Genomic DNA, 26,877 nt, shown 5'->3' with positions numbered 1-26,877 from the left:
TGATCAGTTTTATAAGTTCAACAAAACCTGAAAGAATTGGAAGCACCACTTCAGTGAAATGAATGAAGTGATGAGAAATCCATCCATAGATTCAGATTCCCTTCTGTAGGACAAAGTCATATGGTGCATTACCAGCCAAAGTTTATCACTCAATAATCTATGACTTTCAAAATTTTTATATTTAAATAATTTGTTTTTTTTTATATTAATCTTCATTTTCAAATATTATGCCCCTGCAGTAATTATATACTTTTTAAAGATAAAAATTATTAGCTGTTCATTAGTTATGTATTAGCCCCGTAATGGAATATCTCAACAAGTTTGCAACGGTTGTCTTTTAGAAAATTATAATTTATTAGGCAAGACACTGCAGGTCAGAATTAAGTGATTTGTATATGTTTATTTATAAGTTATAAAGCAGCAGAGTGTCTGTCATTATTTAAAGCCACCAGCAGATGGCAGCATGTTTTTGCGCATGTCAGGCTCTTTACAACAAGGCTCTCTAGGCGACGTGGGAGGAACAGGTAGAGCATCAGCACTTTCCTGAAAGAGTCCATTCATCCACGGAGAAATTCATTCCTTCCACTCCACCCAATTAACAAACATTATCATCTGTTTTAATACATTTCGAAGTCTGAGGTAAAAACCGTTTTCTTTCTATTACCTGTACACTATGAATAACCTCTCTTGAGTCGTAATTGCCCTTCATTCCCGACGAACTGCTGGCAAAACACAAACCAGTTTAAACATGGTGTTTATGGAATGTTTTAATGGAAAGTCGTTGCATTTGCTGTAATACAGTTTCTGAAACACTTTAAATCCACCTTGGAGATTGCTAGAAATGTTTTGACAGATGTTTTTACAGTTGAATTGTGGTGCTCATCCATCTCATAAACAGTTGGTCTTCTATGTGAAAGGAGTAATCAGCTTGAAATGTAGGCAAATAGGTTAAAATGCGTTTCCAGAAATGTGCATTTTCTGCAGTTTGTGCTGCATTCGTCGTTTCAGCTGTATCAGATGAAAATAAAGCTATACTGTATAAAAGAGCTGAGATAGAAGAGGCACAGCCTCTCGTCTCATCACAGAAACAAGCAACAAATTCACAAGGCATTTGTCATTAACAGTTCTATCTGGCCTATTATTAGAAAATTAAAGCTGTTAGCTGATCCAGGGTCATTTTTCCCCCATGTAGTACTATGCCCTGCATAGCAACAAATAGCATTTAACAATCAAGTAGATTTTCACGGTTAGGCTTACATTCATAGTTTGACTGGATTTGACCACCTCTATCTGATCTAAGTACATATGGCTTCTGTGAGGAAAAAAGATGGGCACATCCGGTCAAATATTAATGCACTTTGTATTGTGAGAAATCAATAAATAGATCCCATTTCACATTATTTTGTACGAACAAATGAATGACATCCTTGTGCCGCTTGATTTCGTAATCTTTCTGGTTTGGTATTCAAAATAAATACGATATATGGCTATGATTGTTTTTTTTAGGTTCATAACTTCTCTTCATAAACTACAGATGAAAATAATACTTCATATTTCATCACATTTACGTTGTGCTTGTACCTAAATTTGGCTTACTAGCAGAGAAAGTTTTGTATTTTTCAAAGAGGGCCTTTAAAAATGAAACACTAACTGGGCCAAAATGAAAATATCCTGGAAATATTCACAGATATATTTAAAGATGATGTTGGTCTTTGTTCCTTTGGTGTCTGATGTTTTCATCTGGTATGAGTTGGATTAATCCATCTTAATGACCTCTGCAATAAACAAAAATGATCTTGAATTATCTTTATAATCAGATGTGTTGGCTTCTTGTTCAGTGTCTTCAAAAATAAATATAAATCTTTTTTATGTTAAAAATGAATCTCTAGCTCAACACATCTCCTTAGAGGTGTTTCTCCAACGTTGTAGCTTTATGAGGGTGATGAACAGATTTGCTGTGAAGTCCAAATTTGACCTCTGTAAAAAGAAACAAAAGAAAACTCAGTACTTTTTGTAGAAAAAAAGTTTGAATACAATTACATATGCAAATGATATTGTTAAAATATATGATATATCAATAATTATTGTCAGTCACGTAAACAAGTACACACTCAAACCATATTAAACATGATTTAAGAATTTCAAATAACTGCAGATTTGTTTTATTGATAATACATGGGCATCTTACTGGGTATGCATTGCACTTTTGGTTTCTCCCACTGTCCATCTGCCATGCAGCGGATCACAGGTGGGTGGCGCTGTGTGAAGTTTTCACCGCACTGGTATCTGATAATAGAATTGACCTGGTAACGCTCTTTCTTGTTTCCAAACATTCTGGCATTCTCCACTTTAGGAGGTTGTTCACATGTCACTGGAAAAGAGGAAGTCAAATTCAAACCGAATCACTTGCTGGATTCGTATGTTCTCTTGTGTTTGGTGGTGTGCCTACCTGGACCTGATTTGCATGTGAAAGGCAGGTGGTAGTTACAGGGCACGTCATTCCACTGGCCGTTTTCATGCCAGATCATCACAACGCAGTCTTCTTCAGAGTTAAAATAATTGTCAGGCTGGTTAGGTCTCCAGTTCTCAAATTGCTAAGCAGATCAAGAGAAAAATCGTGAACAATATCATTAGAGATACAATTTACCTAGCTAACAATTTTGGTTCCCACAACATTCCTAGAATATTCTCTGTTGGTTAACCAGGAATGTATTTATTACATAAGGGATAATGTACAACCAGCCAGTTGTTTTCACAGAATGAGTTCTGACAGACTGAAGAGATTATTCTACAACAACAACTGACTAGATGTACATTATCCTGTTAGTACATGGCTGATTGCCTCAAAACAAACCAATGTGACACAAAACATTGATCTAAGCTGTAATAATTTACCAGCTCTTTAACTAAACGTGAAGCTTGCTGAAAAAAATAATGGCTGGATGCAGCCTACACGAACACTCTTATTGTTACTATTATTCAGTTGTAATGCTGCGTTCACACCAGACGCAGGTGAAGCGTCAAGAGCGAGTGATGTACATGCTATGTCTAAGCAAAGTCACGAATACACATCCTACTGCGCGATACTTGCAAATGAGGCGGCGCGAATGACGCAATTCGCATGAGTGAAGCGGCGCGAGTTGAGCGCTTTTTGCGCAATTGAGGGGCTTATTGTACGAATCGCTTGAGTTGGAAAATCTTAACTTCAGCGGACATTCGCGCCATGTTAACCAATCAGGAGCTTTCTCTTGTAGGGGCGTGATTATGATGTAGCGCCTGTTGTTGGTGTCGCGGGGGGAAATCATCTGCTGACACCGGACAACAGTTCATCAAACTGGGCTCGGCTCAGTCTGAAGCACCGCTGTAAACTTCCATCATCCAGGTATAGTTTCTGGAGGATTGATGAACTCACAGAGCTGTGTGCACCTCAGAATGGATCAAGTGGACTCAGACACGGCTCAAAATGAATCGACGCTGTTTTTCAGTCTTCCTAAAGCACATAAACACAGCTATTCTCTAAATAAAATTCATGTTAGCCATTTAGCCACGAAGCTAAAGTCACCGGGCAGACAGAAGCCCTGCCCATCACGCTAATCCGCATCTATAGTGAAGTGAATTTGACACACGAAAGAATCGGATTTGGAGCGCTTATGAAGCTAGTAAACTCAAAATGTTCAAACGTCTATTTATGAGCGAATAGCGCGGTTTATCCACACATACCGCGTCTGGTGTGAACACAGCATAAGATGATGCTAAAATGTCAAGAACAGCAGTATGACAGATAAGTGAGCCTATGTTATCAGAAAATAAAATGCCTTACAGCAGGGCTGCCCAATACTGTTCCTGGAAATCTACTTTCCTGCAGAGTTCAGCTCCAACCCCTATTAAAACTAACTAAACCATCTGAAGGAACACTTGGTAATTAAAGACAGGTGCGTTTAATCAAGGTTGCGGCTGAACTCTGAACTGTCCACCTCCCCCAACTTAAAGTGTCCTGGTTGACTACTTAGAATCACATATTCCAGAGAGCTGTGTAATAAGTATATAGAACATGCACAGAAACCATGCACACTACGTCTGATGCAAATTATAACTAATCAGTTTAGAAAAGTCTTCAAGCATTGAGGATGATTTTGTTATACTTGATTAATTAGGACTATTGCTTCCATCCAATCCTTATTAGATTGCACAGAGAGGAAGGGGATTTCCACCTCTTATGCCTCATTCATACTAGCAGCGACTTTGTAGCTGCCTGCCGCTCTGGGTGGCGACCTGCTGCAAACGCAGGTCTGTGTAGGTCTACAGCACGGAGAATACAATCAGCCTCTGAGTGAGCTGAGAGAGAATCATGTGAGTTCTACTGGTGCTCCTATCCGCTTGTTAAGTCGTGAAGTATGAAATACTGTTTCCGGGTCCAAGCTGCTACTCATTTGAATTGAGAAAATATTCGTTTATGGCCACTTTTTAGTCATATCACACTTTAAAGTGAATTTTATATAAAAACATGGTGTACACAACAGTCTCTGGATTTTCTGCATCACAAATGCCAAAATTGTAACAATTTATAGAAAAATAATCACTTTCTGGCTATCGGATATTAGGCATATATATATATATTTATATTGCGATCGTGATTTTCGAAAGTATTACAGCGCTTTTTAAATGTTTATTATTACCATTTGATGAGTCTCGCACATACAGTTTGATATAGCTATTGGACCCGGAAGCCGCTTTGCGTGATGTCACACTTAACAAGCGGATTGGCTGTCGCTCAAGAAAATCGCCCTTCATTTGCATAACGTTGAAGGATTCTCAATGTTATTGCGTCGGTCGACAATGGTCACTGTGTTTCACGTAGATGGAAGTCGCCGGAACTCACTCACTCTTCATTAAAATGAATGGTCGCTTGTCGTTTTGCCGCTGCAAGTCACTCATAGTGTGAATGAGGCTTTAACAAAGAGAGCTCTCCCAAGAGATTCAAAGTTGATTTCAGAATGTCAGTGGCTCAATTTGATTATGGAGTCAAGCTTCTGCAATTTCCTGCCATCTGTCTTTAAAGTACTCAATTTTGTGTTCCGGGTAACCTTAGGTTATTTCCATTGCCTTTACGTGAATTAACTGCCCATAAGCATAGGAAAAATGCTAATTTTAGGAAAAAGTTTTAGAATGTGCTTAAAGTGCACTTAGAGTGTCTGAATTATTCATGTATTCATTAGCATGTGAACATTTTTGATGAAAATTTCAGACTCAGTGTGCAATTTAGTTAGGAGAACCTTCCCAGAATGTTGACATTTATGTTCTCTAAATTCTCTAATATTTCCTGCAACTTTCTGAAATATTAAAGTAAAATGTTAGATTTGGCTACCAAAAAAAAAACATTCCTAGAATGCTCTTAATTGGTTACCAAAATAACCTAATGGGTACCAAACAGGAGAAATTTTCTATATTTTAAGATTCAGACTTACCAGCTGGGTTCCATCTGACCAGCGGAAGTCATTTTCCACTGTTTTATCATTTAGTCCAATCCACTGATAGTCTTGTGCATTTGCTGTTAAAAGAAGTGAGTTATTACTTGTATTCAGAGAACTAACACTGATAGTAGCATACACACAGATGGACTCACAGTTGACGAAAGCTTGCTCCTCTGGAGTGTTAATGCTCACCAGGTGAGCGTTTAAGTCTCGACAGCGCTGCTCAGCATCCAACCAGGTCTCTCTCGTCGAGAAATGTAAATAACAGTTGCCCTGAAACTTAGTCCAGCCCTTCTCACAGCTGTGCGCATCTGAAGCAACATCGCATGGCATACAAAAGTTAGTTTACCCAGAAATGGAAAATCTGTCTTTTAAACCCATGAGAATTTCACTCATGCTCGAAACACAAATTAAATAAAAAACCTGACTTCTGTTCCTCAATTTAAAGTTAATTCCACCAAAACTTTAAAAGACATTCATGAAGACCCAAATCACACTGCACTGGCAGACACAGACAGACAGCCAGACGCTTTGTTGGATCAGTGTGTTGCCCTGGCATCTCTCAGAGCTTGTTTTCACAGATTCAACAAGCTGAATCGGCATTTGTCTGGTCAAGAAGTGAAGTGCTGTAATCTGGTGATTGTCTGTGTTTGCCTAGATCTGTAGGTGCAAGTATAAATGTTGAATTAATTATTAACTTCACAGATGTTCCAATTAGTAAATGCTTCAAAATGCATGCTGTCAACAAAATGATTGTTCCAATTCAGTTCTTTATTACAGTCTAGTTCTCCATTACAGATCTGTGAGCTCATTACATATGGAATGGAATGGAAACTCAAAACCTCACAGATTTTTGTGTTATTATGAAGCCTCAAACTTTGGGTGAAATGGCCTTTTTAGAAATTGCTCAGGTTTTATTTAAATGTTAATTTGTGTTTTGAAGATGAAAATGATGACAGCATTTTCATCATTGGTTGAACATAATACTTACTGGACCAAATATTCCCATGCAAATATAAAATAAACGATAGACCCTTAAAACAGAATGTAAAGGGGTAGGGATGAAAATATTCCCCTATTGAAATGAGACACCACTACTATACCCGCACACGTCATCATAAGTCGTCACTAGCTCATACATCACATGAGATGTCATCTGCGGTAGTCATTCCAGAAGATGCAAGCACAGTAACATTTAACAGATTACTCCCTGGTAAAGTTTTGCTCTGTATTTGGATACAGACTTTAAAGAGTTGTAGCTTCTTGCTACATTTAATAGTATCTGTACAACTGGAATGACCCCACACACACCCCTAAAAAACCATCAAAGTTTCCCACCACCCACCCAAATATACCCTTAAAGTTTCACTGAATCAACCACAGTGACATCTAGAGGTTGTTTTTGAAAGACTGTTAGTAGAATTAGCGGAAGCAGCCTCATACCAATCTCACACCGGTCTCCTTCGTAGCTGGGCAGACATAAGCATTTGAAAGTGTCCTCTACCTCCACACAGGTGGCTCCATTGATGCAAGGGTTTGAATGGCATACATCAACCTCTGCAAATAAAGGTTAAGCGATTAAAGCTGCCTACTATGAAGATGCCCCGAGGAAGGTCAAGCTTAGCAGAGAGCATCATTGAATCAGAACTCTTGCTTCTACACCGTAAGCCAATCTCTTGAGTAATTATACCATCAATATTTCGAAAGGCTCAGGGGAGTCACGCTCAGGAAATTGTGGTACATTGATAGAGAGATTAGAGTCAATTGTGGTTACTGTAGAAGTGCTGATCTGGCATCAGTTTGAATGCCTCTAAAGAGGTGCAGATCAGCACTCTTACAGTACCAGAAGCAGAATTTTAGAGTTCAGATTCATGTGAAGATGGACAAGAAGTATGAGCATGTACCAGATGTTAGCAGGCGTGCTGATTAAACCAGACTGCAGCAAAGGCACAGCTGAACAAAAACAACACAGGTGAACAGTCACTGAAAAGACATCTGGACACAAGAGCTGAGAAATTGTAAAATTACTTAACCACACACATGCCACATAACCTGTGAAATCAGCTGTGAGGACACAAGCATGAGCATGAAACTGAACAGAAGTGAAGTTATTCACAAATGAAATGCAAACCAAGAGACATTTAGAGAAAATCATTTGATTCAATTTACCACAAATATCAGACTAAAAAGCTATTAATAAAACAAAACTTATAAAAAATGAGCATAATTGATGTGACTTCATAAATCGAATTGATATATCTTATGTTTTAATCCAGTCCAACTCACCAAACTGGCACTCTTCTCCATGCAGTCCAGGTGGGCAGTGACAAAGGCCCACTCCATCCTTCACTGAACACACACCAGCTCCACAAGGGTTCGGTTCACATGGGTTAAGATTATCTATTATGGTAATTTAGGTAAAAAGAGAATTAAACATAAAATTGATATAGTAAAGAGGCCATACATCTCTTTTATTATATGCAATAGAAAACTCACCATTCACAACAGGTCGTTCCACAACAGAAGGCCTCTGTAAAGAGGCAGTTTCTGTAGTAGAAGACAAAGCTGCCAAAGTAACTGCATCAAGATCGCTGATGATCTCTTCTGGTTCTAAATAAGGACCTAGGTGTCCTGCAGTATCACTGTACAGGTCTGATGGACCTTGAGCAAATAATTCAGCTGGGGAAGCATCAGTGGATTTTACAGATGGTGTGTTAGCAGTGACTGGAATCCATTCATGCCCACTAATAAAGACGCTTTGGTCATCTCCACTCCCTGAGGACAGTCTGACTGTGCCACTATATTCCACTTCCCCTCTTCCTAATTCCATTTCTGGAAGTGGCTTGTTTAACATTTCCACCATGCCATTATTGCTGAAGAAGATGATGTCACTACTAGCCGTGTCCCCTGATCTTTCTCCTGACTCAATGGCATAGCCTCCAGATCTAAATCCACTTCCCTCACCAGACCCAAAGAACACAAGTCCAGAAGCTTCCTGTTCACGAGATTGTTCTGTGAGATCAGTGAAGCCCGACCCCAAAAATGTCACTCCAGAAAATGCTAAACCACTCCCTGAGCCACTGTGGTCACTGCTACTTCCAGAGATATCACCACTCATACCAGAGATATCACCACTCCTTCCCACTCCTGAGATATCACCACTTATTCCTGAGATGTCACCACTCATTCCTGAGATATCACCACCCATTCCTGAAATATCACTACTTATTCCTGAACCATCACCACTCATTCCAGAGATTTCACCACTTAGACCAGAGATGTCACCACTCATCCCAGACCCTGAGAAAAGTCCTGATCCACTGAAATGGACTTGACCACTACCCAGCTCTTGTTCTGTTAAAAATGAAGATACCTTCATCCACGGCCTATCCACTATGATGATGCCACTGCCATCAATGAATGAAATGTCACTGGATCCACCAGAGGGAAAAATACCTGATGCAAAACCACTGAATCCTGAGGACTCCTCACTTAACCCTGACCCTGAGGAGATGCCAGAAAGGTCTCCACTCTCACCACTCTCTCCTGAGCTGCTGGAAAAGTCTGAGGTAGATCCACTTTCTTCAGAGCTGTACCCTGACCCACTGCCCAATCCCGATCCTGATCCAGATCCAGAGATTTGATCTAAATGGAATGTAAGAATCTCAGTGCTTCCCTTCCCAGCTTCCTCGGGTTGCCCTGAAGCTGATCCAACTCCTGATAAAACTGTATCAATTCCTGAAAAAGTCACTAGGATATCTAAACCACTACCAGATCCTGAAGAGCTTCCAGAAGCACTTGACATATCCCCACTTCCACTGGCCCCAGAGAAGTCTCCACTTGAAACAAATGACCCACTTGGCTGTTCCCCACTCCCACTGCCCAACAAATCATCTGTCCCACTGGCTCCAGAGAAGTCTCCACTGGAACTGAATGACCCACTCGGCTGATCGCCGCTGCCACTACTGAACAGACTGTCTGTGCCACTGGCTCCAGAATAGTCTCCACTTGTAACTGATGAGCCACTTCCACTCTGATCCCCGCTCCCGCTTGTCAAAAGATCATCAGTGCTACTTGTACCGGAGGAGTCACCACTTGAAACAGATGACCCACTTGGCTGATCTCCACTGCCACTGCTCAACAGATCGCCAGAACTGCTGGCCACAGATTCTTCAGTTCCAGAAGGTTCTGTAGGAGTGGGAGCAATGATAGGGGTACCTTCTGAGGAAACAGAGGTTCACAGAATCTAAGCAAATGCACATCAACAAAATGTAGACTCATGCATAATAAGCTGAAAAAATGAAACATGAGTCAGTGACATGAATAGTTTTTGTCTCATTTATTAATTTAATAAAATAATTTAAATGAAATAAATTTTATACCATGACTTAAAAGGTAGCTGTTGACACTACAATACCTCTGCACTAATGTACATTAATTCATGCTTCTATTGTGAATATATCTTGTAGTTAATGTATGGCTGTCATGGATTCACCCTAGATACCTTCCTCATGATCTACATTACCCAGCATCCCACACATCTGAAATGGGAGGTACAAACCATTACTCATTCTTGTTGCCAGATGTTGGTTCACGAAAACATAAGAGGTATAAGCCATCAGCTCCCGTTGGTCTTGAGCATGTTATTTTAAAGATTTCAGGCCAGATGTACTAAATGACAAATTCTAATTCAAATGAGTGTAATCTACTAACAACACAGGCACAAAATGGGTAGAATTGGGTAATAGTAGCTTTTTAACATTGGTCTTATTCATTTAAAAGCTTTTTTTGGCTCATTAATAGCAATCTATTCATGACTTAATCTGTAACTGAATGGTTTAATTTTTAACATTACAGCCTTAACAGCCTTCTGAGGATACTAGTAGGCATAGAAGGCCCCTACTGGCCCATATCTATCAGCTGATAACCACTAATTATGCCCATTCAACACCTATTCGCCCAACCACTGATAACATTCGAATCGGCTGATTTATGCTTTTCTCAGGAATATTTATTTATCTGGCACTGACTCATGTTTGTACCCTGAGACATATTACCCGGTATGTGAAGAGCAGGATGGGATGAAATGCTCACTATCTTCTCCTCCGTCACTGTCTCTTGTGATTCACTTTCATTCAGAGAAAGAACCAGGTCCTCTATATATAAAATTGACAAATATTTAATGAATTATTAGATGAGTAATATTGGTAATACTTTATTTTAAGTCACAATTCACTGTATTAATAAATCATTCATTCAATTTCCTTCAGCGTAGTCCCTTATTTATCAGGGGTAGCCATAGCAGAATGAACACAACAAACTATTCCGGCATATATTTTACACAGCGGATGCCCACAAATGCTGTACTGGGAAACACCCATACACTCTCTCAATCAAAGACACACTCAAACACTATGGCCAGTTTACTTCATCCAATTTACCTATACTGCATGAACTGTGGGGGAAACCAGAGCACCCGAAGGAAACCCATTCAAACACAGGGACAACATGCAAACTCTACACTGAAATATGCCAACTGGCCCAGCTGGCACTCGAACCAGCCAAATTCTTGCTGTGAGATGACAGTGCCAACCACTGAGCCACCGTGCTGCCATATTAACAAATCATTAAGCTTAATAACCTACTAATTAGCTGCTTATTAATAGTTAATAAGGTAGAAGTTAGGTTCAGGTTTTGGGTAAGATCAGGCATGTAGAAAAAGATCATACTTTACAACTACTTATGAACAGTTAATAACTTAATAATTGGCAGGTAATAAGCCAGTAGATAATTGCATGTATTGTAACCTAAACTAAAATGTTACCATCATATTTTGTATAAACAATAACCAAATATAATCATTTTACATGAGCTCTTCTTAACAACAGAAGTTATATTTACCCGTGAAGCAATATGCATCGAATTTGGAGTGCAGGTCAGGAGAGCCGGTCTGGTTTGGAAACATGTAAACTGTGTGAACTCCAGTCTTCCCTCCTCCACACTGCTGCCGGGGGGTATTGATGGAGTAACGCACACTGCGGTCAAGAAGCCAGCCAGCTCGACACTTATCAAAGCCTTGCTTCCAAGCTGCATACAGGTGTGCTGTAGTGGCCAGAGAAGCATTTTGGCCCTGGCAGTGAGCCGCTGCCTCATCGTACGTGAATCCCTCGAAAGAACTTGCATGGAAAACTTGCCCTGAAAATGGAACATTTGTTTCAAGCTGAGTGATTCAGTGAGCTTCTGTTATTCCATGACGGATTCCAGTGAAAGATGAAATGTTTAAGGGAAAAAATATGTTATGTATAATTTTCTGTTTTGTTTTCCCTCCCAAATGGATGTTGATTTATCTGCCCACCCTATGTCCACAAAGCAGCTTTTATATGTTTATGTGATGCCTCCTACCCCTTAGTTTGTCCACATAGCAGTACACATCATAGCGTTCATCGGCGGGACGCAGTCCATAAGACCTGACACCAGGAACTTGCTCCATATCACCAGAGCATTGATGACGTGGAGACACGATGGGATACCTGCACAACCATTATTTACATTGTATAAATATTATACAGTGGACAGTTTAGACCACTAGAAGCTTTTCAGCCCTGACACTAATATTTCCCTTCATACTTCATAGATGTATTTAAACCAGGGGTGTCCAAACTCAGTCCTTGAGGGTCGGTGTTCTGCATAGTTTAGCTCCAACTTCCTTCAACACACCTGCTTGGAAGTTTCTAGTATACCAAGAAAGAACTTGATTAGCTGGTGGAGATTTGTTTAATTGGGGTTGGAAATAAAATATGCAGGATACCGGTCCTCCGGGACCGAGTTTGTACACCCCTGATTTAAACAATATAAAAGTTGAACCATTTCAAGGTCTATGAAACAGTTCAACAAAAAGTGAAATTAGAGTTCTGCGACGGATCATACCTGACAGTCTGATCCGAGAGCCAGCCGGCATCACACTGATGATAACCAGCTTTATAGGCTGCCTGCAGCTGCTGAGCGCTGGCAATGACTGCACCAATGCTCTTACATGCGAGCTGAGCCTCCACAAAGCCAAAGGAGTAACGACTGCAGTTTCCACCACGGTAATGGAAGACCACTCCTGTGCAGGAAAACATCAGCAATTCATTGTCAACAGATTTGGATATGGTATATATTATACATATAATTAAACTATTAGAAAATTTCTGTAAACAATTCACGCAGATTGTGATGAACTTGCAGTGATGTGTTGGCAGATTGGATTTTAATATAATTGTGCACAAACCCTATTTTTACCTACAATGATTCAGCTGGAAACATCATTAGTCCTCACGTATCGTTATGATAAATTTGAATATACAAGATCAAGAACTATTGATCTTATTCTGTGATGCGTAAGTTCGCTCATTTTTGTGATTGTTTTAGAATTTCAGATTCAGTCACCTACGGGAGAAGTAACTAGGAATAATAAATGGCAAAAAACGGCCAAACTACTTACTCTACAAACAAGAGTGTAGATGACAAAACATAAAAAGTAGAATAATATAATAAGAAAATATCATTTTGCAATATCAAGCAATGTAACAAGCTGTTTTTATTATCTAAAAATGAATGGAAGTGAACAAGACTGGAAGTCTAGAGCCAAAAAGATTCCAGTGGTTGGTCATACATGAAGAATAGGGTCAATACAAGAACCAATTTTTAATTCATGGATAATATACATAAAATGAAGACCCATATATTAAATAATACCCAAAATTGTTTGGTGTTCACAGGTAATAAACACATTGGTTTCTTATATTAACACATACCTGTAGCAGACATGGTATCTTCGGTTTTATTGGATTGGAATAAATCAGATCCAAAGTCAGGGTCCTCTTCCACAGAGCTGGGCGGTGGCGAAGGGAGAACGTGGGAAATATCCAGTGCAGTGTATGGGTACTCGACACTGGTGGTCACCGAAGGCTTATATGTTACAACTTCTCCCTGTACCTCACTTTCTGTTGAGGCAGGCTTTGAAATAACCGTGGGGCTTTCTGTGATTGTGTCCACAGTCATGACACCACTGTCACCATCTGAGGTCAACTCTAGATCCAATGGGGAAAAGCCTGAACCTTCATCACCTGTTTCTGAATTAAAGAATATATAAATAATAGACACTTGTCAGTTCCAACTTCAATAACAACACAAATGGCTGTTTTCACATGTTGTGCATTAACACCAGAACTTCCATTTAAAATGTACCCATGGCTGTTTTTATTTAGGTTTAATTGATTAGGTTTTCAATTAAAATATCTCTCATTTGTAGATTTTTTTTTCAACAAGTCGCTCTTTAATTTATTTTACTAATGTTTTGTTATTTACAACTCCCTGTTGCTAAAAACAGTTTAGATAAAACAAGAATAAATATGGGGTTCTTACCTAGCAAACTTTGATTTTGTAATTCCTTTATTTCCATGGTGTCATTTTTACATGAGGCAGTTATGATCAGTTTTAAACACAATGCATAAAGGAAGACTTTTGATAGATAGATAGATAGATAGATAGATAGATAGATAGATAGATAGATAGATAGATAGATAGATAGATAGATAGATAGATACATAGATAGATACATAGATAGATACATAGATAGATACATAGATAGATGGACTGACGGACAGACAGACGAATGAATGGATAATTGGATGGATAATTAAATGGATGGATGGATGGAGAGGGAGAGAGAGAGAGAGACAGACAGACTGACTGACTGGCTGGTTGGTTGATTGATAGGTTGATTGATTGGTGGCACTAAATACCATGAGTGATGGTGGGTTTATATAATAGAAGAGTGATGGATCCTGACTCGGCTCAGAAACTATTCATTTCATGACTTTAAACATGAAATCATCATGTTATAATTTTTTTCTTCTTTGGCTCTCGGCGAAGGCGGCTGCACTTTTTTTCTCTACCTCCCAAATCTCTCCTGACTGGCTCCTCTTGTCTCGACTTAATTTATCTCTGAGGTTCTCCTTGCCCTGCTCTTTAAACAAATAAGGAATTATGGATTTGATCAACTGGTCTCCGAACGCAATTGACACTATCTTCTTGATGAAAAGTCTGGGTTCGGGGGAACCCAACTGTCCTGCGGGGATGTTTGCAGCTGGACGGGTGGGAGAAGCGATGATTGATAAAAGCGGTCAGTGCGGCTCAAAACCCCACAAAGCTGGCCAGCTGGATCGAAACAGTGGTGAGCAGGGTTGCTGGTACTGAGACTGTGGCATTAGACGCAAATTGGAAAACATCAAGGAAAATCTAGAGGCTTTGCGACATGATTTGGTCAGTCCTAGAGACCAGTGACGGACATAAGATTTCTGCGAAATTGGCAGATATTGACCCAAATTGAAAACCTTTTCTTCTTTTTTAGCTTCCCTGTGACTCTCCTGCAAGACGGCCTCCGCTAGAGACAAACAACTTCCCCCAGAGAACATGATAACAAGACGCTCTGAATTCCTGCTCCCTGTTCCAAGAACACCTGTGAGACTCTACATGCTTACTCACACATAACACAAACACAGATAGACAATCACTGCCTAACCCCCACATCCCACGCCTTTGTGTGCTTTTACCCACCGGTGTGAGTAGGTGGGTCTGTGACTAGCACCCCCTGGCTGCAGGACCAGATTTCTGTCGCCTTTATCGAACAATACCCACATCCCCTGTTCCCATCCCCTGTTGCGATATTATGTCTATGTGTTTATGTGCTTGTGTTAAGGCTTTTTTTCCCCTAATCTCACACTGGCCTCTTTCAACAGCAGTCTGGGGGGGGCTTTTTTGCCTCCCTCTTCCCTAATGTATCTTAGTTCCTCTTTCTAAAAGCTACCTCTAATCTGACCCTGAAATGTGTGATGTTTGTGAATGGTCGGGGGGTCCAATTTCACTGCATATAAAAGTGTACAGTATGTGACAAATAAAGGTTTTTCATCATAATCATCATCACATTTCTTGGTGGCATAAAACATTTAGGGTAAACACATAGGGTAAATTTTACCTGCAGGCAGTTCTAGTGTTAATAAATAAAATAGTTGCAAAGAGATGCATATGTAGGCAGACAATCATAAATGATGAAGAAGAAATTGTAAACCAGTTTTTTTTGTACCAGAGTAGCAGAAAGCATCGTAGTGTGAATCTGGATGGGGGTAACCGGTCTGATTGGGAAACAGATAGACGGTGCGCACTCCCAGAAGGCCTCCTCCACACTGCGGTCGTGCGATGTTGATGGGGTAGCGGACACTTCGGTCTGCCAGCCAGCCTGCGTTGCAAACATCCATACCACCCTTCCATGCCAGGTACAGCTGTCCTGTGGTGGCCAACTTGGCACCCAGCTTGGCACACTCAGCTTCAGCCTCCTCAAAGGTAAATTTGTTTGAGGAAGTTGTGTGAAACACTTTTCCTACAAGACGAAATGGAACATTTTTAGGCATTACTGTGTTTTTTCAAATACGGCAGTCAGTTTTCTGCCATGTCAAGCATGTACCTGTCATTCTCTCAGCAAAGCAGTACACGTCATACGTCTCATTCATGTCTCTCACTCCGTATGTCCTCACTCCTGGAAATTCATACTTGTCTCCATAGCAAGCCTCACGAGGATCATGAATGGGGTACCTTTCATTGCAAAACAGATTTCCATATTATTTCAAACATAATTGCTCATAATGCTCATAATTTTATGGAAACAAAACGTAAACAGGAAAATTCTGTTCATTTAGTAGCCATAAGTTTAATTACTAAGTATGTACAATAAATGGTTTGAAGTTGCTTTGTGTGTAATTTTATTAAAATAAAAGACAATTAATTAGAATGTAATACATCATGTAATGTTAATTTATTCATTTTCTTTTTTAGCTTAGTCCCTTTATTAATCTGGGGTCGTCACAGAAGAATAAACCGCCAACTTATCCAGCATATGTTTTACACAGCGGATGCACATCCAGCGGCAATCCATCACTGGGAAACATCCATAAACACTCATTCACACACATACACTATACGGATGGCCATGGCTATTTTCCTCATTTATTTCATAAAATTTAAAAACAAACAGAAAACATTACTTCAAATCGTATTAACTAATGCAGTATACCTTTTTAAATGATAACTTATTCAATCACATTTATAACACATTGGAGTTCAATGCTGAATACACTAATCAAGCAGAATCTGCCTTTGAGTTGATTTGCTCACCAAAGTCTCTGAATTGTCAACTGACAGCATGTACATTTAAAGAAAATCTGATTCATTTAGACCATCATTTAATTGAAATGTTTAAGTTCAGTTTCAGTTAGCTTTTAACAATAAATTATAAAACCAACAAACAAAAAAAAAGGTTATAATAAATTTTAACTGACAGTCTCTAAACCATCCCCGTCATTCTTTCTCTCTTCTCAGATGGGATGGCAGGCCAAATCAAAGGTTACCAAGGGCCAACTTTGGCCCCCGGGTCCTAGTTTGGATATTCTCTGGATTAGACAGACTTCACATTTGAAGACATTCATTCCTGTCTATTTGATGACTAGTCCAAATTTAAATCACTCTTAGACGTCTATTAGATTTTCACTGTCAGACCAAATTCAGCCTTGTTTTACCACAATGCGTCTAATAGATGTCTATCTGACTTCTTTTAAACATAAAAAAATGTTTTCTGGGATGGTTTCTGTGGATGAATTTGCACTGACTTTATGCAAGAATGGGGTATATACACACAGACTTTTAAATTCAGTCAGCTAGCCTCAGGGCTTACGGGTTCAAGACTGATTTCTTTAAAAAAACAGCGATGTTCACTGCCTGGCTGAGATACGATATAAAGTAGGTATCAGAACAAACAAGAAGCACTGCATTAAATTATATTTTTCTACGCCATGTCTTTAAAATGTGGAAATTAATTTGACCTTTCGTCTCTTTTTACGCTTTAACAACCAAAGGATGCTTAAGTCTATTTAACTGATTATATTTTAATGACATCACAACATCAATGCTGTAAAAGGAACCTTATGAAAGTGAAAATAGTCGCCTAAACCTTTCACGGGAGGTTCATCATTGGCTGAAAAACACTAGCTGTTGATATAACCCATTAAGGCTTGTTAAGTTTACAACTTTGATCATTTGGTTTTTAATATGTTCTGTCTCACTTAATAATACATTTAAGACCTGTAGCCAGCCTGTTGTAAGGGGTGATTCTTTTTCTTCTCAATAAAGTGGATCTTTTTGTAGTTATTCGCCTCATTTTCTATTTAATTAAGAAATTTAAATACTGCATTTTAGTGACATTTTATGCACTATTTTTTAGCTAAATTAAGCTGTGGTCACACTGCACTTTTCTCCCCATAGACTTACATTCATACGCATGCGAATGCGTCAGACAGGAAACACAAGCTCATGCAACAAGTTTCGCAGTTCGCTGCATTGGAAAGTTCCAGCTTGATGAACTCTGACCTGCGAAATTGCATCACATGATTGCGTGGCACCAATTGAAGATCAAAACATGACCTCTCTTGACAGGAATTCAAAACGTGGACCAATTGCTTGCTTTTTTTAATGTATAATCATATTGTTTAATCCCGCTCCTTTTCGCAGAGCTGTACAACAGAATTTCGCAAGATCAAATCTAGTGTGACCACAGCTTTATGGCCATCATAATCACACTTTTTTATGTACCAAAAAAATTCCTAAATATTTAGAGTAAAGAAATATGAAAATCATATATTATTAGAAAAAAGTTTCAAATTAAATAAATGAAGCCTATTGTAAGAATTTAGTTAATTGAATAATAAAAAATAAAACATAATAATAATTTAAAGCTTCACAATTTTTCAAGCCTCTCTTGTAAGAAACGTACATGTGAAAATTCCTGGATAACAACAATAGCCAAAATAGTATTCAAATTGATTATAATATGAACTGCTTTTGGTGCTTCACACCTTTTTATTGGTCATTTTTTCTTTCAAGAATAAAGTCCAAGATTTAGAATAAAAGTTACATGTAAAACGTTTTCTCTATATAAAAAACAGTAGCGAATGATGGCTTCTCTTCCATCAGATTGTATATTTTCTTCCACAGCTGGATGTTGGGCTCATGAAAAATAATTGTTAGCATTGGACAAAACTGATTAGTTGAAGTCACACCAAAGTGACATACACCCATTTTTCAATGGGTTATTTTCACTATTTAGAATAACATAGCTGTCAAAAATGAGCTCATGTATGGGACAAATTCTTGACCTTTGTCAGTGAGGGGTGGGTCTTCCGAATCATCCTGGCTACGGGCCTGCATTTGTATAAGCTGCAAAATTGGTAAATGAACACACTATAAATATATCAGGGCATTTTGTTTTCACTGACCTCACAGTCTGATCTGCAAGCCAGCCAGCATCACACTGATGAAACCCCTCATCATACGCCGCTTGGAGTTGCTCTGGTGTAGCAATCACTGCACTGTTTTGAATACACGCTGCCTTGGCCTTCTCAAAATTAAGGGTATATCGTGTGGTGATTGCACGATAGTGGAAAACAATACCTAGAAAAAAATACATACACCAATTTCACTTCTCTAATAGAAAAAGCACACACACAGTCATAAAGTAGCACACTCTTCAGGATATCTTCACACAAACAGTACCTTGTACTTGGACGTCAACAATATCATGACTGTCCTCAATCCCCTGCATGACCTCACAGCGGTAAACTCCAGAGTCATTGGAATGGAGCTCAGCGATCTTAATGGAGGCATCCGTGGGGGTCATGGGATATCCCACCAGTGTGATTCTATCCATATACCTCTTCTCAATGCTTACTATCCCTTCGGAGGCCACTAAAATGTTTGTGGTCTTCTCTTTAGTGACCAGACTCCACTTGATCCGGTGGGACAAGGGGGCTATGGTGGGGGCGCCAGGATCGTTGACTGTGTTGTCCTGGAAGTAGCAGGGCAGAACTAATGTGTCACCCATCAGAGGGCGGAGGGGAAGCTCATTGGGTATACTGACTCTCAGTGGGCTTTCAGGCTCTGTGATGACAAATACAGCAATGGAAAACACAAGCACATGGAACACATACATGTATAGTACAAATAGACAGATGAGTGAAGGAGGTGTTCATTAAAACAAACAATTTCATCATTTACAGCCTAGGTCTCAAACTTAATTCCTGGAGGGCCGCAGCTCTGCACAGTTTTGCTCCAACCCTGATCAAACACAGCTGATACAACTAGTCAAGGTGTTCAGGACTCTTTTGAACACCTCGATTATTTGGATCAGCTGTGTTTGTCTAGGGTTGGAGCAAAACTGTGCAGAGCTGCGGCCCTCCAGGGATCGTGTTTGAGACCTATGATTTACAGAATGAATACTCACCAGTGTCAATGTAATCGAAAGAGGCCGTGGCTGAGAAAACCCAGAAGCACAAGCTCAGTAAAGCAAGGACAGCATCTTCACCTGCAGTTTGAGAGAATTTATCACTGACATGTTTTTGTGCATACATCGGCTGTCAAAGGCTTAGAATAAATGTGACACTGGACCATAAACCACTTATATGGGGGTCTTTTTGCTCTTTGGAAATTGAGTTTTTTTCTGCATCATCATGGATTATGGGGCTTCAAAAATAATCCAAATACTTAGAAAATTACATTACATACATATTATTCATTCATTAATTCATTTTCCTTCGGCTTAGTCCCTTTATTAATAAGGGGTCGCCACAGTGGAATGAACCGCCAACTCATCTAGCATATGTTTTACACAGCGGATGCCCTTCCAGCTGCAACCTAGTACTGGCAAACACCCATACACACTCTTTCACACACATACACTACGGCCAATTTAGCTGGCTATAGCGCATGTCTTTGTACTGTAGGGGAAAATGGAGCACCCGGAGGAAACCCACGCAAACGTGGAGAACATATAAACTCCACACAGAAATGCCAGCTGGCCCGGTTGGGGCTCGAACCAGCGACCCTCTTGCTCTGAGGTGACAGTGCTAACCACTGAGCCACCATGTCGCCAGACCAATACATATTACTAATTATAAATGAAGTTGTGATCTTAATATACAATACAATACAAACTTTAATGTCAGTTATCTGATTTTATTTGACAAAAACTATCATACAGTTAAGGTCAGAATTATTAGTCCGCCCTGAATTATTAGCCCCCCTGTTTATTTTTTTCTCCAATTTCTGTTAAACAGAGAGATTTTTTTCAGCACATTTCTAAACATAATAGTTTTAATAACTCATTTCTAATAACTGATTTGTTTATCTTTGTCATGATGACAGTACATAACATTTGACTAGATATTTTTCAAGACACTTCTATACAGCTTAAAGTGACATTTAAAGGCTTAACTAGGTTAATTAGGTTAACTAGGCTGGTTAGGGTAATTAGGCAAGTTATTGTATAATGAAGGTTTGTTCTGTAGATTATTTTTAAAAATTAAACCTTAAAGGGGCTAATAATTTTGTCCTTAAAAAGTTTTTTTTTAAATAAAAACTGCTTTTATTCTAGTCAAAATAAAACAAATAAGACTTTCTCCAGAAGAAAAAATATTATCAGACATACTGTGAAAATTTCCTTGCTCTGTTAAACATCATTTGGGAAATACTTAAAAGAAAAAAAATCAAAAGGGAGCTAATAATCCTGACTTTAACTGTACATACACAGACAAAAATAAAATAATTTTACACAGACCTTATTCAGCTCCAAGACCTGAGTCTTTACTTGGGTCTTTAAATCGATGGTTAGACTTTAATGATGTAAATTCATGATTCAATTTATGACTAGATAATGATCAAATGATCAAAGATATTCCAACAAATTTTGACTGTTTACAAGAAAAAAAAGATCATTTTGACTCATATAGTGTATTTTTGCTCAATCCCACAAAATCCAAGAATCATTTTGTGCACCAGGGTCACAAATGCGTTTTACTTTTTTTAACACCTTTTAAAAAGGTCACCACGAGTCAATTATCTGAACCAAAATACAGTTAAAATCTTAATGTTTCAAATAATACTGCAAATCCATTTTCTGTGTTAATTAAATAGTAAGATTTCTGTATCATTTATTGACTTCTAATTTAAGTGATTTTTATAGCAGTTGAATATTCACCAGCTTTTTTAACACTGTGTTTATTATTTGATTGATTTTGATTTGATTAATTTTTAGTAACTTTTAACATGCACTAAAGGAAACAAAATTATATTAAATAATAATAATATAAATTACAATTACAAGTATATAAATACATAAATGCATGTACATACTAGGCATGGCATGGTAACTGGTTTCAAGGTTTACTGCAGTTTGGAAAAGTCAGGGTTTTAAAAACGCAAACATTTTCTGTTTTACTATTCCTAAGCTATACGTAAGGGTTTTTATGTGTTTTTAAGGAACCGAGCACCTACGGCGCTTAGGCCCTACTGGAATTGCTTCGTTTATTACAGACCGAGCATTATTCTTGAGCAGGCATGGGCAAACTCGATCCTCGAGGGCCGGTGTCCCTGCAGATTTTTGCTCCAACACTAATCAAACACACCTGAACACCCTAATTAGTGTCTTCAAGATCACTAGAAAGCTACAAGCAGGTGTGTTTGATTAGGGTTGGTGCAAAACTATGCAGGGACACCGGCCCTCGAGGATCGAGTTTGCCCATCCTTGTTCTTGAGGGTCTAAAAATTATGTGACTTGACAGCGCCACCTACGCACATTTAAAGGACTGGCCCCCGAGCTACGATTCACGCACACATACAAAAATTGGTACACACATCAAACATGCCAATACCAACGAAAAAGTCTCTTGGAGCAAAGTCTCAAACCCAACAGGAAGTCCGATATTTTTAACTTCTTCTGCTGAAAAAGTGCAATTTTTGCCATTTCCAAGCGTTGTATTTTAACAAAACTCCTTCTAGAGATTTTATCAGATCAACACCAAAATTGGGTAGTGCCATCTAAAGGCCTTGCCGATGTTAAATTGTGAAGATCTAGAGTGTTCGTTGAAGGGCACGTCCGTGGCAGCTTCGCAAACTTTGATGCTTCGCCACTAAACAGGAAGTTGTTAAAACTTAGGCATGCATTGTCCGATCTGCCTCAAAATTCAAACGTGCTGACCTGAACACATTTACATGCCAATATCTAGATACAGTTATAGCGCCTCCTGCTGGCAACAGGAAATGACATGTTTTACAGTGTGACAAACTCCTCCTACAAATTAATCAGATCGCGTCCAAGTTTTGTTAGTATAAACCAAACGCCTTTGTGATGTGGAATTGTGAAGTTCTAGAGTTTTTGTCAAAGGGCATGTCTGTGGTGGATTGACAAAGTGCAGTGCTTCGTCATGCAGCCAAACAATGTCTGATCTGCCTAAAAATTCACACGTTCAATGAGATTCCTCACCAGAGGACATCTACATGCCAATATTGAGTTGCATGATCATTCAGAAATTAATAAGTATAATATAATTATAATAAGGTACGTGAGAGGAATATTTCTGAAGTGTAATGCTCAAAACATTTTATCCTGACACCATATACTGTACTAAATGAACCAAATGTGGATTTCCAAGCTCATAACAAAGCTTTGGTAAAATAAGTGGATTTTGAGAGAGAAACCCTAACATGTAATTTACAATCCCCAAAATTACCACAGGAATGATACAGTTCTCATGCCAGTATAAGATGGTCATATCTGTACCAGGCGGCTTGAGAATTAACTTGCAGTCAATTACTGAAAATATGGCATGCTCAGATAAAGAAAAGATTGCTTTTCCTCTACAGTTCACAGAGTTTTTGAGGGAAAAAAGTGCTTAAAATGTTTGCTTTACTTGACAAACATACATTTATAATCGTTGCCAGTGCTGGCCCGCTTTTAGCAGTGATGCTATATTTATTTGTCTTGCTGCAGAGCATTCAGTAACGCTTCTTTCACACAGACTTATCTACACACATACCCGCCTTTAGCAAAAAGACACTTATTCATAGCTTGTGAAACTAGAGCTTTTTATACACCATTTCATAGCAAGTCTGTCCGCTCCCACCTTCAAACGGAGTAAAAATATCTGTGAAAGTGTGCATACATGATCTCTATGACCTTTAAACCAGCCATTTTAACTTATGAGGTCCCTCAAATTACTGGAGTTGAAGCTAAAGTTGAAAAATTCTGTCATTTTATATTAAGCTCAGACAAACAATTAACATGTTTGGAAAAAGTTGGCAATGTTTCTGTTAGTGCTCTGGACTGTGTTTAGGGAATGGGCAAAGAAAAATGCAGATAAGATAAAATGAGTTGCCACGGTTTTATGGGAAACAGGCTTAATGACTTATGTACTGGTCTTAGAATTTCCATTTAAGTCCTTCTTAGAATGCAGTTTCCCCAAGTATAAGCTTACATGGACATCATTCATGTTGTAAAAGCTGTGGAAAGATAAAGGAATGGAAATAATCACTTTTCAAATGTGAAGCTGTAAATGATACAGTATGTGTGCTCTTGTCAAACATGGCTGAAGGACTGCAAGATACCGATTAAAAACAACATTACTCATATAATGGGTGCACTGCTCATTTACACTTTTTTAGTTAAATGACAAAACCTCCTACTGCTGCAACGCTAAATCTCAATATACCTTTAGACCAGGGCTTCCCAAACTTTTCAGCCTGTGACCCCCAATATAACAATGCTACTCACGACCCCCAATATCCTCTGAAGTGGTCATAAATATACAAACCTTGCATGTAACAGCGCACTCACATCAGTAGGCCAGAGTCTATTCTTCCTTTAATTTTGGAGAATGTCACTCTGAGACCTTCCTCCATATTCAGTCATGGCCTTTACTTTTGATGTTTGTGAGTGCCGTAAAAGTGTCAGAAAGTTTAACCTGGTGCCATAAAATCAGTCTGATGCATCTGATGCTATTGCTGTGTCTTTAATATAACGTAATCACCCCAGGGGTCGCAATCAAATAGAAAACAAAAATATTTTTGTTGTTATAAATTTTAAATTTAAGTATTATCTACTATTTTTTCTTCTGTAGGTTATGGATAAAACATAGTAATACTAATAGTTTAATAAAATTAATTTGATTTTTGGAAGTCACCAAGCGACCACCACTCATTGTCTTGCAACCCCCCGGGGGGTTCCAACCCCCACTTTGGGAACCACTGCTTTACACCAAGTACATTGTTAAACGGAATTATAAGTAATTTATGGATAAAAAGTGCAACCATGTGAATAACAAATGTGACCATGAACCACAAAATCTGTCTTGAGTGTCAGTTTTATTTAAATAAATAAGATTTCCATTAATGTTTGGTTATTATAATTTTTAAACTAGGTAAAAATCTGGAAAGCATGGCTTCAAAAAAAGGGAAATATTAAGAAAATCACCTTTATATTCACCTTTAATGACCAAATTAAGTTCTTAGCCATGCATGTTACTAATCAAAAATACTAATACTAATTAAAAAAAAACTTTTTAAAAACTTGTATTAATGGAATGTGATCTTTACATAATATGCTATTGATTTTTGGCTTAAAAGAAAATGATTTTCATTTTGGCTATTCCCACAAATACACCTGTGCAACATGAGACGGTCTGGGGTCATAAATGGTCAACAACCAAACAGGTATCCAATGACTTCCTTGAGTAGAGAAAACAATAGTAATATGTACAGTTGAAGTGAGAATTATTAGCCCCCCCTTTGAATGTTTTTTTCTTTTTTATATATTTCCCAAATTATGTTTAACACAGCAACAACATTTTCACAGTATGTCTCCTAATATTTTTTTTCTTCTGAAGAAAGTTTACTTGTTTTATTTCTGCTAGAATAAAAGCTGTTTTTAATCTTTTTAGAACATTTTAAGGTCAAAACTATTAGCCCCTTTAAGCTATTTTTTTTCAATAGTCTACAGAACAAACCATCGTTATACAATAACTTGCCTGATGACCCTAACCTGCTTAGTTAAACTAATTAACCTAGTTAAGCCTTTAGATGTCACTTTAAGCTGTATAGAAGTGTCTTGAAAAATATCTAGTCAAATATTATTTACTCTCATCATGGCAAAGATAAAATAAATCAGTTATTAGAAATGAGTTATTAAAACTATTATGTTTAGAAATGTGTTGAAAAAAAATCTTCTCTCCATTTAACAGAAATTGGGGAAAAAAATAAACAGAGGGCCGCTAATAATTCTGACTTCAACTGTAAGTCAATAGCTACCAGTTTCCAACATTTTTCAACATATCTTCTGTTGTGTTTAACTGAAGAAAGAAATGCAAAAACATTAGGGATAAAATAATTGTGACAGATTTTTTTCACATAACTTTGGATGGACTCTCTCTGTGACCTCGCAGTACAAAAAATAACCCTTATAGTGTAGTAAACATGTTGTTTTGGTTTTTTTAATTCGATACTATTGTTTTTTTACAGTACAATTTGTGTACATGGTGTAAAGCATAGTAAGAATACACACAGTCGTATGAAACAAAGTAAATTTTGAAGCATTTTCATTTATGAAGTTATTATTACCATGTATATATGCCAAAATTACACCTATAGTCGTCAGGAGAGACAATGAAAATTAAACCGCATCTTTCAGCACATGTTGAAACGGACTTAAGAAAGTAAGAAAGACAAAAACAACATGTTTTTAATGCCTAACCCACAACTGTCGCCTTTCGAGGATCCTTGTACAGATTAACAGGTAGAGCACAAGCACAAATATGAGAGAGTCACTTTCTGGAGTGTCTAAAGCAGGTATAAGGAGGCATGGTTGGTGAATGTCAGAAATTGACGAATATTAGCATCATAAAATAACATTTATACCTGATCCATCTTCTCTGAAATGAATAATAAGCAAAGTGGAAAAGTAACAAAACTAAGTTCAGTTTAAGCACCTCAAAGTCATAATTCACAATATAAGGTTTACTGATAAAGAATGTTGTAATTTTTAACATTTATTATGATAATGTAAGAGAATGCTGCAACCAGAATCAGCAACAAATATCCAGGCTCCAAATACGCTTACTTTATATCAAACTAACTATCAACTGACATTTTAATGCTATTATCAACTCAATATAAGTGAATGATTAATTGTTCAGAAGTTTCTTTCATCTCCCATTTCTAATATACCTTTAACATTTGGAGTCGTAACGTTTCTGTCAGTCCTCACCTGTACATCCAGCACAACCACAACATAAAGCAAACTGTACATCACCTGTATGATGCAGTGTCCTCCTGAAACGCGAATAGTCCTTGATTCGAGATGATTTTCTCTGATGGCACTTTCAATTCAAAGCCGTCATAAAAGTGTCACGTGTGCAGGGAAGTTCGCTTCTGGCAGCAGAAAGAGAAGCAGAAAGAAACTTTTCAGAAGGGAAACACGTTTAACTGGACAGGA

General features: G+C 38.2%; 1 protein-coding gene across 4 annotated transcripts; it reads right to left on the bottom strand.

The window, feature by feature from the left end:
* Positions 1-749: 749 nt before the first annotated feature.
* Positions 750-26,877, bottom strand: acana (aggrecan a). 4 transcript variants are annotated; one of them, XM_056462027.1, is made up of 19 exons: positions 26,695-26,877; positions 19,840-19,920; positions 19,113-19,496; positions 18,836-19,010; positions 15,976-16,103; positions 15,598-15,891; positions 13,268-13,585; positions 12,399-12,576; positions 11,874-12,001; positions 11,373-11,666; positions 10,529-10,627; positions 7,968-9,692; positions 7,758-7,871; positions 6,915-7,028; positions 5,624-5,782; positions 5,466-5,548; positions 2,450-2,594; positions 2,189-2,371; positions 750-1,977 (listed from the first exon to the last, which is right to left on the bottom strand). In XM_056462027.1, the coding sequence occupies exons 3-19, from the start codon at positions 19,438-19,440 to the stop codon at positions 1,904-1,906; spliced, it is 4,539 nt and encodes a 1,512-aa protein (XP_056318002.1). In that variant the 5' UTR covers positions 19,441-19,496; positions 19,840-19,920; positions 26,695-26,877; the 3' UTR covers positions 750-1,903. The 4 variants fall into 4 exon arrangements, with proteins under 4 accessions (XP_056318002.1, XP_056318000.1, XP_056318001.1 ...); XM_056462025.1 differs by lacking the exons at positions 19,840-19,920; positions 26,695-26,877 and having other exon boundaries at positions 19,113-19,548; XM_056462026.1 differs by lacking the exons at positions 19,840-19,920; positions 26,695-26,877 and having other exon boundaries at positions 7,968-9,689; positions 19,113-19,548.

This window comes from Danio aesculapii, chromosome 7, assembly GCF_903798145.1.
Source record: "Danio aesculapii chromosome 7, fDanAes4.1, whole genome shotgun sequence".
Lineage (NCBI taxonomy): Eukaryota > Metazoa > Chordata > Actinopteri > Cypriniformes > Danionidae > Danio > Danio aesculapii.
This window is presented reverse-complemented; position numbering and strand designations above follow the sequence as displayed.